Genomic DNA, 12,226 nt, shown 5'->3' with positions numbered 1-12,226 from the left:
CCCATATCAAATGATTCGTCCATTAAATTCGCCTTTGGTTACGCGAAAAGGAGAAGGAGTTGAATATGACAAAGAGGCAGTGACTCGAGTCTTGATTCTTATTGTAGTGTTTTTGCTGACAGGAGTATATCTTTATTCATCATTGTTTAATAAAGCTGAGAGCATTATTCTTTTATTTTTCATGGAACAGTTGTTCACTTTAATCCCAAGGGTCATGTTATTGGACGCGCGCTATGATTCGATATCATTTTTTGGAGATTGGTTTTGGTATTTGCTGTGCATAATTTCAACAAGCCTGATTTGCTTGTATTTTGCTCATTGCGTGAAAAATCAAGAAGATATTGTTAATAATATCCCATTTGCCAGGTTTTTAATTTCATTTTTCATATTCATTTATGTTTTATTTGGCTTTTCTTTACAGATACTTGTATTATGTTTTTTATTATTTCATTGCAATGCAAATAGCTGGATCATTCACAACAAAAGCGTGGTGGGGATTTGCTCCAGTTTGAATCAAAGCGTCTTTTTTTCGATATTTGCATTAATTAAACTTTGAAATGATATATTTTCTTAGATTCCTTTGCTTGGATTATTCGTGCTTATTCAATGGACATTGTCAAAAAGAGAAAATGTTCCAACAAAAAATTCATCTAAATTTTCGAGCAAAAGCGAAAATGTTGATCGAAAAAAGATTTCTCAAACTCGAGCAGCATCAAAAAGAAATAACTCAGCAAAGCAACATTCTCAATGAGTGCCCATTGAATTAAATGTTCAAGTTCATTTCAAACACTTCATTTTGAAAAGGCGTTTGACATTATCTCTCATTCTTGATAATTATTTATAATTTGTTTTATTGGTAAATTTTTATCTATTGACAAACAAATATTTCATAAAAATTTTTGTTTTTCAAACATGCAAAATAAAAATTTCAGCAAAATGAATAAAAATATTTGTTTGTTATTCCTAGAAGCAGCAGTTAAAATAAAAATTTTTTATAGTTATTATGGCAAACAATTAGTACTTAAGGGTAGATCAAGAGTTTCAAAACCACTTATTGTGAAATGTCAACAGTTTGAGATTCAACGCATATTTTTTGAGAGAATTTTTTGTTCAAATTTGTTGTTTTGACAATATTCTGTTTTTTGATGAAATTTTTGTTCAGAAAACTGGAATTGCACCAAAAGGAAGAGCCCGTGCCCGTCCAGAATTAACTGAGGAACAAAGACAAGAAATTCGTGAGGCATTTGATTTGTTTGACACTGATGGATCTGGTTTGTTGAAATGCTAATTTTTATTTGTCTTTTTTTCTAGAATTTTATTTTCCTTTTGTTTTAACTTGAAATTTGCGAAATTACAAACATTTTAAAAATTCAAATTACCAACATGAACTTTTATACACTTTTATTTAAAAGGAACAATTGATGCAAAAGAATTAAAGGTTGCAATGCGTGCATTGGGCTTTGAACCAAAAAAAGACGAAGTCAAAAGAATGATCGCTGAGATCGATAAAGATGGAACCGGAACTATAGATTTTAACTCCTTTTTGGAAATGATGACTATTAAAATGGTGTGAAAGCATTTCGTGATTACTTATTTATTTTCTTTAATCTGAAAATATTTGTTAAGGCCGAAAGAGATCCAAGAGAAGAGATTTTAAAGGCTTTCAGATTGTTTGACGATGACAACACAGGTAAAATTTCGTTTAAAAATCTGAAGCGTGTTGCAAAAGAACTCGGAGAAAATATGACAGATGAAGAGCTTCAAGAAATGATTGACGAAGCCGATAGAGATGGAGATGGTGAAATCAATGAAGAAGATTTCCTTCGAATTATGAAAAAAGTGTGTTGCATTATTTGTTTTTTGTTTATAATTTATATTCAACTTCACTAGACATCACTTTATTAACTGAAATATTGTTGAATTATCAACTCATGACTTTCACTGCAAAATACTTCTTTTTTTCTTTCATTTCGTTTCTATTTCTGTCAAACGATCTTATTTTGTTGATAATAATGACAACCACATCATAAAAAATTTTATTTTATTTTGGACAAAGTCAAAAATTTGTTTCCATAATGATTTTTTCTGAGGAAAATATTGTTCTTTCTTCCAACTTGTCGCTTCTCCCTCCTCAGCCAATAAATACTGTTTATGAAGAAGGATCATATGTTCAACCTGGCAATGTGTGGATATGGGGAGAAGGAAAAGGAGGAATTCTGGGAGCAAAAACTGATGCTGAAGGTGATGTTTGCTTTCCGGAGCAAGTTCCTGGACTTACGGCAATTGTGCATGTTTCTGCCAGCATAAATGTTTCTTGTGCTGTTTCTGTGAATGGAGATTTATATATGTGGGGTAAAAATTCACAAAGCAGAATTTTGTTTCATCCAAATGAAGCACTTCTTTCTGTGCCTCAAAAGATTAGATTTGGTCCTCATGTTCGTATAAAATCGTGTCATTTAAGTGAGGGACATGCATGCGCTGTGACCGCTGAAAAAACACTCCTCTTTTGGGGAAATGGTCACCATGGATGCATTGGTGATGGAAATGCTGCTGCTCATATGGTTACGGTTCCATTTGCCGCTTTGTTGCCTGCGAAAGTTGAGCAAGCGTGTGTAAGTTTATATGGAACAATGGTACTTTTGACAGATGGACGTGTTTTTGCCAGTGGATTGAACACTTATGGAAGATTAGGACTTGGATCTGTTTCTGAGACTGCAGAATTTGTAATAACCTCAATACCAAGATCTCGTTTCATATCGCTCGGAAGTCTTTATGGACTTGCAATTTCTTTGGAGGGGAAAGTGTACGGATTTGGCTATGGAGGGCATGGGAATCTGGGAATTGGGATGCGAGTGCTGGAGCAGCGTATCCCAACTGAAATTTCTTTGTCTTCTTCTTCTCCAATTATCAAAGTATCTGCGCTTGTGGGACAGCCAAATTTAAAAGAGCAACCCGTTAAAGAAACATCTTCAAGAGCATTGCCTTCGTCATCTTCTGCACCTTCACCATCTGATTCATTAAAGCTTGTGAAAGTGCCTGAAGGAAGCGAAGGTCCTACATCGTTTGCAGTAAATGCATGTGGAGAGGTCTTTGCCTGGGGCACTGCTCACAAAGGAAAGCTGGGGAATTGCAGAGAAAAAGTGATGAATCCAAAAGGATGCGATGAGCTGAGGCCAGTAAAACTGGGACATTTGGCTCGTGATTTGGAAGTGAAGAATAAGAAAGCAGGAAAAGGGCCAAGATTTGCTGGTCTACTTAAAAAGGAAGAAACGAAAGGAAAATCAAGAAAAGTTGAGGAAGAATGTGATGAAATATCATTTCATCAAAATAAGGATTGCGAACGCGAAGAAAAGAAGGAAGACGAAAAAGAAGAGAAAAGAGGAAAAAGTAATTCCAGTCTTTATCCAGATGTGTTTCATGGAGAGCACATTATCCAAGCAGGTGGGGCACATATCCACTCTTTCTGTCTGTCTGATCTGGGGACATTGTATACATTCGGATGTGGCTCTGATGGAAGATTAGGGCTGGATGGCTTTATGAGAGGAGGCAGAAAAAATCGGCTGAAGTTTTATCAGAGCATTCCAACGGGTGTGGAAACACTGTTGAGAGAAGATGTGGCTGTTCAATTTGTTGCATCGTCCAGATATCACATGGTAGCAATTGGAGTACACAAAAAAGATATCAAGAAACAGCAGGAAACGGAATCTGCATCTTCTTCTTCATCGTCGTCGTCTTCTTCCACATCTCCTTCATCATTTTCGTAAATTGAATGAAATTCATTGTTCGTTGCAACAAGTTTCTTAATTACAGCAAACTGTTATCTTGAGCTTAAATATTTTTTAAAAAAGAACTTCTATGCTTCCATTTGTGTTTGATGAAACAGTTTTTTTGTGTTCTCCATTAATTATTTGTGGAAACTGAAAAGCTCAATGAACGTTTGATTTGAAATCTAAATTTCTTTAAAACAATCAAGAAATAATGAAAATATGTGCAAATGAGTCATACATATTTTCATTCACTTGAAGCATTCACTTGAGAAAGAGAAAAGTTCAAAGGAATTTTTTTTTCATTGCCAAGCTTATTTGTTTTTGTTGTATTTGATATTGTTTGAGTAGAAATGTAACAAGTGATAGTTTGCATTTCATAATGTTGTGTAATTCAGTGTTTACTTATGAGAGAGCTATTTTTTGATGATAATAACTTTTTTTTTCATAAAATTGAATTAGTTTCTTAAATTGGTTTAATATGGCAAATAATGAAGTTAACTTAATTTCCATTTTGAATAAATTTCTCATCTTTTATTAAAGCTTTTATTTTTTGTTGATAACAACCTCCTGATTTAAAGTAAATTCATCAGAAAAAAATGAAAAATAAAAAAATACAAGCCAAAAAAATCAACTTAGCTCAAATATTACTCCGAGAATTGTTATGAAAACATCTAAAACAATTTTACAAATGCAACGAACCTGCAAAAAGAACTTCCTCAAAGAAAAATGTCTGTAAACTCAAAAATAAAAAACATTATAAAAACATTTCATCACAACAATGTATAAATCAAGAAATCCATTTAAAATTCGTTTAATAATTAAATAAAACACAAAACGTTTTAAATAAAACGAAATTAATACAAGTGTCAAACAAACGATATCAACAGTGATTTTTAAAAAATCCAACAAAGCACAGAAACCAAAAACTCAAGAGAAATGATTATAAGACATAAAAGGTGGCAGCTGCTGTGCCTGAGAAGACTGCCTCAGAAGAGAATTCGGCTGAAAGGGAGGATACGACGGGGCGGATGAATGAGGCGGGGGAGGATGGAAAGGAGAGGTACTGTACGGATGAGGAGAAGGCGATTGAGTGGAAAACTGAGGAGGAGGCAGAGGCATGGCAGATTGGTGGGGCAGATTCAGCGGCTGCTGGGGCTGTTGTGTGATATTTACAGGGGGTGAGTGAAAGAAGGTGGAGTTTGTGGCTGAATGTGAGGAAGGAGAGGAAGACGGGTTGGGAGCTTGGAGAGAGGGCAGTCCTGCCAATGAAGGAGGCATCGAATGAAATGTAGAAAAGTGTACAGGAGGCATCGGGAAATTGACAGAAGAAGAAGAAGAAGAAGAAAGAGGAGTGTTTGGATGGAAAGAGCGGGGATGAGCAGTGGGTGCAGCGAAGTTTGGAAGAAAGTCATAAAATGGCTCCTGATTGTATGGAGGGACGGATAAGTGGGGAGAGGCTGTAGTTGCAGAAGAAGAAGAAGAAGAGGAGGAGGAGGAGGAGGAAGAGGAAGAGGAAGAGGAAGAGGAAGAGGAAGAGGAAGAAGAAGAAGAAGATGATGATGATGATAAATCCACTCCAGAGAGAGAATGAGACATTGAAACAGGAATCGACAAGGGAGGATGTGAATTGTATGGATAAGAAGACATATATGCAGAAGCAGAAGCAGAAGACAGTGCAGATTGTGGCTGAGGCAGAAAGTTCATCATCGGAGCCGGAGAGTCCTGTGCATTCTGTTGGATAGCCTGGAACATCCCTCTCTGAAGCAGCTCTTCCTCAAACGACAGATGCACCAGCTCCTCTGCCTTAATCACACTCCCGTCTGAATGATGCCCCACTGCTGCTGCCTGTCCCTGCCTGCCTGCCTTCCCCTGAGGCTTTTCAGGTGCAGATGGAAGAGGGACGCCCTGCAGCTGTGCCGCCAGCTGTGCATTGAGCGTCGTCATCATCTTCTCCACACGGCTGGGCAGCGCCTTCTGCCCTTGTGTCGCGCGCATACTGACGAGGAGGTTGTTCAGCCGGCGGAGCAGCGTCTGCTTGGAAGGCAAGTCGATGAAGTCAAACAGCTTCTGCACAACATAGTTTGCATACTGGTCCTTCATCAGCACCAGCAGCGCCTGCTCCTTTGACCCGCCTTGGTCGAAGAGCTCGTTGATGACACAGTCCTTCAGCGGGCGTGGAGAGCACTCGATACACGACTCCACCACATTCGATGCGTATTTGTGTCTGCTCAGTGTGAAGAACGTGCCTCTCAGCAGAGACACCACCCGCGTCCTTGTCTTGTCGCCGCAGTAGCGGATGATGTACTGGATGACATAGTTGCCATATTGGTTCAGCACAAAACGCGGCGCGTGTGGCACCAGCCTCTCCACCAGCTGTGCTGCTTGCTCGGCGCTGCCATGGTCCAACAGGCTCTGCAGAACCCGGCAGCCGTAGCTGTGGCACGAGAGATACTCCACAGACACCCCTCCTTTTGCTCCCTTTGCCCCTCCTTTTCCATTGCCTTCATTGTCCTTCGTGTCTTCTGATGAACTGTCTGGGAGGGAGTCAGAGGTTGTGCTAAGGATAATTTGGAAGATCGGGTCGAGGCTCTTTGGTGAGACACACTCGATGCACCGCTGCACAACATGGTTTGCGTTCTGGTCGAATATCTTCTCAATCACATCAGGAAAGAGCTCATCAGCAAAGCGGGAGCATTCGTCAGGGCTGAGAAAATCCAGTGATTTCTGCACGACACGACACGCATAGACGTCAGAGGAGAGGGCAGAGATGGAGCCCCACAACAAGTCGATGATGGCGTGCAGCTGGCGGAAGGAGCACACGTCCATCAGCTTCTGCACAACATAGTTGCCAAACGGATCGCGGATCAGCTGCTGCAGATGTGGCTCAATCTCTCCGAAGAAGGCATCCAGCTCAGCTGTGTTGGCACTGTTAACACTGGCACTTCCACTTCCACTTCCATTTGCATTTGCATTTGCACTTCCTCTGCTTGTTCTGCTGCTGTTATCGTCTCCAGCTGCATCAGCCCGCACAGAAGACGCCGTAGGGCTCTTCAGACACATCTGAATCTGCGACTGCAAAAAGCGGCTGCCCATCTGGTCGCAGCAGAAGGCCATGGCGTGGCCAGAGACAGAAGACAAGCCGTTGAGGTTGATGGAGCCTGCTTTGAAGGCGTCCAACAAAAGATCGTGGTGCGTCTGCTCGTCTGGCAGGACAGAAGAGGCATTGGCTACAACAAAGGAAGGAGTGACCACGTTGTTCGGATGGGCAGATGGAGAAGACAAAGGCGCAGAATCAGAAGGATAGGGCTTGGGTTTGTAGAGAACTGGCTGTCCTTTCTGGGAAGAATGTGAAGAAGAGGAGGAGGAAGAAGAGGAAGAGGAAGAAGAAGAATCGTGTGTAAATGGAGCAGAAGACGTAGAAAGCACTGGATGCATTCTGATTGTGGGGGCAACAAAGCCCAATGAAGAGGCAGAAGAAGTTGAAGAAATAGAAGGAGAAGAAAGCTCAAGAGTAGGCTGAGAAGCAAGTGATGAATTAATTGAAACAGAATATGAAGATGCATTTGACATGGCTGCCTTCTGCTGAGATGCCAATGACTCTTCTGCTGCCAATGAAGATGCCTGTGAATGAGCAGCTGATGACTGAGAAGGGCTGGCCAGCAGCGTCAATTGTGATGTTGGTATCTGAGGTAATTTCTCTTCTGTGAGTTCTGTTCGCATTTGAGGCAGCGCAGAAGCAGAGTGAATGGAAGAGAGAGAATTCGACGCTGCTGCAAAGGGCGAGTCGGCAACAGCAGGCGGAGTGGAAGAGATTTGAGTGCCAGCCAAAGAAGAAGGGAAGCTGCAGGAAGGAGAGGAAGGGATGGATCCTTTTGGTGTTCCGCTTTCTCTCTGAGAAGACTGATACACCAGTCCAGAGAGGAGGGAAGAGTGGACAGAAGAGCCAGGGGTGGGAATGGTGGGGATTATCAGCTCTTGCACAGGCTGTGACATCTGCTGCTGCTGTTGTTGCAGTGATTGTGGTTGTGGTTGTTGTTGTTGAGAACTGAATGAAGACATAATGTGTGGTGTGCCTATTAATTGCTGTTGTGATTGCTGTTGTGATTGAGAGAGCATTTGGAGTGTGTGCTGTGAGTAGAAGTGGTCGGTGGATGTCATGGATGCAATGCCTGTCAGAGGAGCAGCAGAAGAAAGTGCGCCAGAGAGGACAGAAGGAGAGATGGGAGTGCCTGAAGGAGAGGCGATGCCCCAGGGGAAGTCCTTCGAGAGGGGATATGAGGAGAAGAGGGACTGAGAGGGAGAGGAAGAGAGAAGAGCTGAGGCACCGGGACGAGGCGTGTGTGATGGTGTGACAGAGGTAACTGGGCCGCTGAGAGGAGTGAGGGCGATGGGGGTGGAGGTGGAACCAAGAATAGATGAAGAAGAAGAAGAAGAAGAAGATGTTGATGATAATGCATTTGAAATAGAAGAAGAAGAAGATGTAGAAGAAGCGAAAGGGAGAGGCACGTTGTATGGCGAGGCCAGCTGGAATGGAGCAGAGCGTTCCATTGAGAGGATGCCTACGCGGTCGACGCTGCCGGGTGTGGAGGAAGAGAAGAAGAGAGGAGTTGACTGCTGAGAGGCAGACTGAAGAGGAGTCGAATTCAGAGGGGGATATTGCAGGATGCCTGAGACACCCGTGGGAGTGGTGGCCATAATGGAGGAAGATGAAGAAGAAGAGGCAGAGGAAGAAGAATAGGTGGAAGAGGAAGGAGGGAAGGCAGAAGAGAAAGAAGAAGAGGAAGGGAAAGGAGCAGCCGAAGTTGCAGAGGGAGTGAACAGCAGCTGAGGAGAGGTGAAAGAGCGGGCAGAGGAAGGAGGTGTGGCGTAGAGGGTAAAGGAGCCATTTGAAGGTGTTGGGTCTTGGTGAGTGGATTCATTGAGAGAGGAAGGAGAAGACGGGACAGGCGAGTTTGTGGCAGCAGCAGCTGGCTGAAGAGAGAAGGGGCGACGAAAGAGGGCTGGGTGAGACACAGGAATGGGGGTGCTGAGGGGAACATTGGAGGAGAAGTCAGAAGAAGAAGATGATGATGATGAAATATTGGATGATAATGAGGATGAAGAGGAAGAGGAGGAAGACGAAGAAGATGAGGAAGAATTGACAGGAGGAGAAAGACTAACAGATGATGTTGAGAGAGAAGAGACAGATGGCTGATTGGCAGATGAAGCAGAAGCGACTGAATGTTGTGATGTTGTTGAAGGAGATGGAGGAAGAGCAGAAGAGGAAGAAGGTGGAAGAGGGGCAGATGTAACAGCATATGACGACGAGTGCTCTGGATGTTGATAGTGAATACTACTGTTAATGTTGGTGTGGTTGAATGGATGAAGAGAGGATGCGTTGTCTGAATCGCCAGGTGATTGCGAGTTAAGCAGATTATTTCTGTTGGGAATAGGATTGTCTGACAGTCGTGCTGATGAATGTGGTGTGGCTGTTGAATCTTCTGTCTTTGAAGAAGAAGACATTGACGATGATGAAGAGATAGAAATATGATCTGTTGTTGTTTGTCCTGATTGCTCCTGACGAGACATCTGAGCTATCTGCATTTGATATGCTGCTCTGTCATCATCTGCCTTGTTCCCATTCAGTGCAGACGGGGCAGCCATGTTCTGAGTGACACTTGCTGCCATCTGTGTCTGTGGAAGGACCATCTGATAATATTGCATCTGTGATTCCTTTGGAGTGCCATTTGAAGAGGAAGAAGAGGAGGAAGAGGAAGAGGAAGATGATGATGATAATGTATTTGGAGACATTGTTGGCATCATCAGAATGGCTGCTTGAGGAAGCATCATGGCTGGCTGGGCACCTTTCAATGAAGCAGATAATGGAGAGGAGGAGGAGGAGGAGGATGATAATGGAAAAGAAGAAGATAAAGAAGAAGAGGAAACAGAAGAAGAAGAAGTTGATGATGATGATGATGATGAAGTATTTGAAGGAGAACCTGGCAGAGACGAAAGAGCTGCCTGGTTCTGTGGCGACTGAGGCAGTGCCAGAAACATCGGAGGGAATCCATTCAGACCAGGTTGAAAGAGAATCATCTGTTGTTGTTGTTGTTGTTGTTGTTGCAGTTGAGAGAGCGATGACTGAGAAGAAGGCATGTTTGAGGCAGCGAGCTGGATGGGCGACACAATCAGTGGCTGTGAAAGCGCAGGGACAGACGGGAAAGAGGAGATGCCCCGTGAGGTTGGTGTCTGCGCTTTCCTTTTTGTGCCGATGCGATGCAGCTGGGGCTTCGAGGAAGAGCTGGAAGTGCTCGAAAAGTTGGCAGAATTGGCAGAATTGGAAGAATTGGATGTGTTGGAGGAGTTGAAGGAGTGGTTGGAGTGAGAGGAGTGCGATGAATGAGAAGATTTGGGTGAATGAGGAGAGCGTGTGTGTGCTCTTTCTGTGGCTCTCTTGTCCGTCTGGCGGGGTGAAGGGATGTCAGGTGTTGACTGTGATGCAGCAGAAGAGACAGAAGATAGAGACAGAAGAGAGGAAGAGGAAGAGAGTGTGTCAGAACCGAGTGAGGAGGAGCCGTCAGACTTGGAAGAGGCGAGGTGGGAATGAGAAGGCGCATCAAAAGAAATAGAGGAAGAGGAGGAGGAGGAGGATGATGATGATGATGAGCCAGAAGATGACATAGAAGAAGAGGAGGATGAGGATATGGAAGGAGACGTTGTTGAGGCAGATGAAGAAGCCATTGTTGCTGTGCGGTTGAAGTCGTCTTGCTCGTCTGGCAGAGAAATGCTGTTGAGCGTGGAGAGGTCAGATGAAGACGATGTTGACTGGAATGACTCTGCCTCACTTCCTCTTGCCCTTTTCGCTGCTGATGCTCCAGCCACGAAGTAGGAAGAGGAATACGACGCTCCGTCAGAAAGGACAGATGAAGCAGAAGCAGAAGAAGAAGAAGAAGAAGTCAATGGAGGAACCGAAAACCCGCCGACAGACATGAACGAGTGAGGCGACCGGCTTTTCTTTCTGTCACGTCGCTTTGCAGGCTTTCCAGCTGGCTGGTGTGGTGTTTGTGCAGGAGGAAAGGCTATTTGTGGGGCAAATATGATCAGCGGCTGGCTGAAGGCGCTGCCTGGGAGGGAGTACAAGACAGGCTGGGTGAGGCCTGCAGGAAGAGTGCTGTTTGAATAGTCGGATGCAGCGACGACTGACGGAGAGGGAGAAGAAATGCTGTCAGAGGAAGGAAATGAGGATGAGGAAGAAGAAGAAGAGGAGGAGGAAGTTGAAGATATGGATGAAGATGATGAAAAAAAGGAGGACGAAGTGAGTGAAGAGACAAGTTGTGAAGTGGTGTCTTCGGGAATAGGCAATTTCGAAGAGTGAGGTGATGAAATGGTGCGATATAAGGAATTTGAAGTTGCCACGGAGGAAGAGGAGGGTGCAACAGATGATAACGCCGACAGTGAAGAAGAAGAAGAAGATGATGATGATGATGAAGTGTTGTATTGCGAGCTAACTTGCATTGCCAGTGGGTCGATGATTTGGGGCTGCGATGGAAGAAGAGATGGCAATGATGAATAGGATCGTGTAGAAGGGTTTGGAGAAACAGATTGAAGCATACGAGACTTTGGAGATGAAAACGTTGTGCCATGCTGATATGAGGAATCGTCGGATCGTTGGAGAGTTGCTTTGTCCTCATTGAAATCGTTTTCTTGCTGATTAGATCGAGAAAGTGTTGATAATTCTCCTAATGATAGAGACTGACCTAATGATGGTGACGGTGAAGGTGAATATGAATGTAATAAGGAAGATGAAGAATGACTTGAAGAAGTCGAAACCGAAACTGAAGAAGACTGATCTTTGGCTGAAGAACGAGAAGTTGTTGACCGTTTTCTCTGAGCAACATCATCATTTTCATCTCTTGCTTCAAAATCTGATTCTTCTTCGTATATGTCAGATTCTTCTTCACTTTCAGTATATGACTGTGATTCTTCAGTTTCAGTTTCATATTCCTCTTCTTCATTTTCATCATCTTCTTGTTTAAGCTGCTCTTGCTGTGCTTGAGGCTGAATTCCAAGTTGAGCAATATGTTGGCCTCCTTGTTGGAAGGCAGAACTTTGCAAAGAAAAGGCTTGCCATCCCGTATTTGTCAAACTATATCAAAATATATCACAATAAAAAATAAATTAGTCATAAAATAAAAATACTTTTTCTGTTCTGCTCCTAAAATAAATGCACTAGGATATCGCTGTAAATAAAAATAACACAAATATTTTTTGTGAAGCATGAAATAATAAAGCTAAAAATATCATTTCACAAAAAATGCATTAAAACCTGATTCGGCTGCGAAACCATCATGGGAGGAAGAGCATAAAAGATAGGCTGATTTTGCTGAAGTTTTGATGATTGTCTAGGCTCGTTTGCCTCTTCTTCATCAGGGTCTGGTTGATCGCTCATGTTATACTTTTATAATGGTATTTTTGTGCAT

The 12,226-nt window shown here is 42.8% G+C and overlaps 4 protein-coding genes across 4 annotated transcripts; 3 read left to right on the top strand and 1 right to left on the bottom strand.

Annotated features, from left to right (window-relative positions):
- The first annotated feature begins 3 nt into the window (after positions 1 to 3).
- Positions 4 to 929, top strand: MONOS_2425 (uncharacterized protein). Its single transcript, XM_067872344.1, has 4 exons — positions 4 to 124; positions 191 to 366; positions 422 to 506; positions 575 to 929. The coding sequence occupies exons 1-4, from the start codon at positions 11 to 13 to the stop codon at positions 749 to 751; spliced, it is 552 nt and encodes a 183-aa protein (XP_067729487.1). The 5' UTR covers positions 4 to 10; the 3' UTR covers positions 752 to 929.
- A 95-nt stretch (positions 930 to 1,024) lies between these two features.
- MONOS_2427 (Centrin) lies at positions 1,025 to 2,034 on the top strand. The gene is made up of 5 exons (XM_067872345.1): positions 1,025 to 1,070; positions 1,163 to 1,271; positions 1,413 to 1,567; positions 1,627 to 1,839; positions 1,891 to 2,034. Exons 1-5 carry the CDS (start codon positions 1,062 to 1,064, stop codon positions 1,903 to 1,905), a joined length of 501 nt encoding a protein of 166 aa, XP_067729486.1. The 5' UTR covers positions 1,025 to 1,061; the 3' UTR covers positions 1,906 to 2,034.
- Positions 2,035 to 2,074: 40 nt separating this feature from the next.
- Positions 2,075 to 4,297, top strand: MONOS_2428 (putative BNR repeat domain protein). Its single transcript, XM_067872346.1, has one exon. The coding sequence runs from the start codon at positions 2,076 to 2,078 to the stop codon at positions 3,762 to 3,764; it is 1,689 nt and encodes a 562-aa protein (XP_067729485.1). The 5' UTR covers position 2,075; the 3' UTR covers positions 3,765 to 4,297.
- A 98-nt stretch (positions 4,298 to 4,395) lies between these two features.
- Positions 4,396 to 12,195, bottom strand: MONOS_2429 (putative Pumilio-like 2; the record flags this gene model as incomplete). Its single annotated transcript, XM_067872347.1, has 3 exons — positions 4,396 to 11,892; positions 11,946 to 11,986; positions 12,073 to 12,195. The coding sequence occupies 3 exons, from the start codon at positions 12,193 to 12,195 to the stop codon at positions 4,695 to 4,697; spliced, it is 7,362 nt and encodes a 2,453-aa protein (XP_067729484.1). The 3' UTR covers positions 4,396 to 4,694.
- Between the last annotated feature and the right edge of the window lie 31 nt (positions 12,196 to 12,226).

This window comes from Monocercomonoides exilis (assembly GCF_001643675.1).
Source record: "Monocercomonoides exilis strain PA203 chromosome Unknown scaffold16-1735695, whole genome shotgun sequence".
Classification (NCBI taxonomy): Eukaryota; Preaxostyla; order Oxymonadida; family Polymastigidae; genus Monocercomonoides; species Monocercomonoides exilis.
This window is presented reverse-complemented; position numbering and strand designations above follow the sequence as displayed.

Excerpts from the sequence above, each read along its gene's own strand:
- MONOS_2425 (XM_067872344.1), top strand. The coding sequence starts at position 11 with ATGATTCGTCCATTAAATTCGCCTTTGGTTACGCGAAAAGGAGAAGGA. Across the intron at positions 125-190 it reads TAGTGTTTTTGCTGACAGGA|TTGTTCACTTTAATCCCAAG; the intron begins GTATATCTTTAT and ends TTCATGGAACAG. Across the intron at positions 507-574 it reads CGTGGTGGGGATTTGCTCCA|ATTCCTTTGCTTGGATTATT; the intron begins GTTTGAATCAAA and ends ATATTTTCTTAG.
- MONOS_2428 (XM_067872346.1), top strand. The coding sequence starts at position 2,076 with ATGATTTTTTCTGAGGAAAATATTGTTCTTTCTTCCAACTTGTCGCTT.
- MONOS_2427 (XM_067872345.1), top strand. Across the intron at positions 1,272-1,412 it reads GTTTGACACTGATGGATCTG|GAACAATTGATGCAAAAGAA; the intron begins GTTTGTTGAAAT and ends TTTATTTAAAAG. Across the intron at positions 1,568-1,626 it reads AAATGATGACTATTAAAATG|GCCGAAAGAGATCCAAGAGA; the intron begins GTGTGAAAGCAT and ends ATATTTGTTAAG.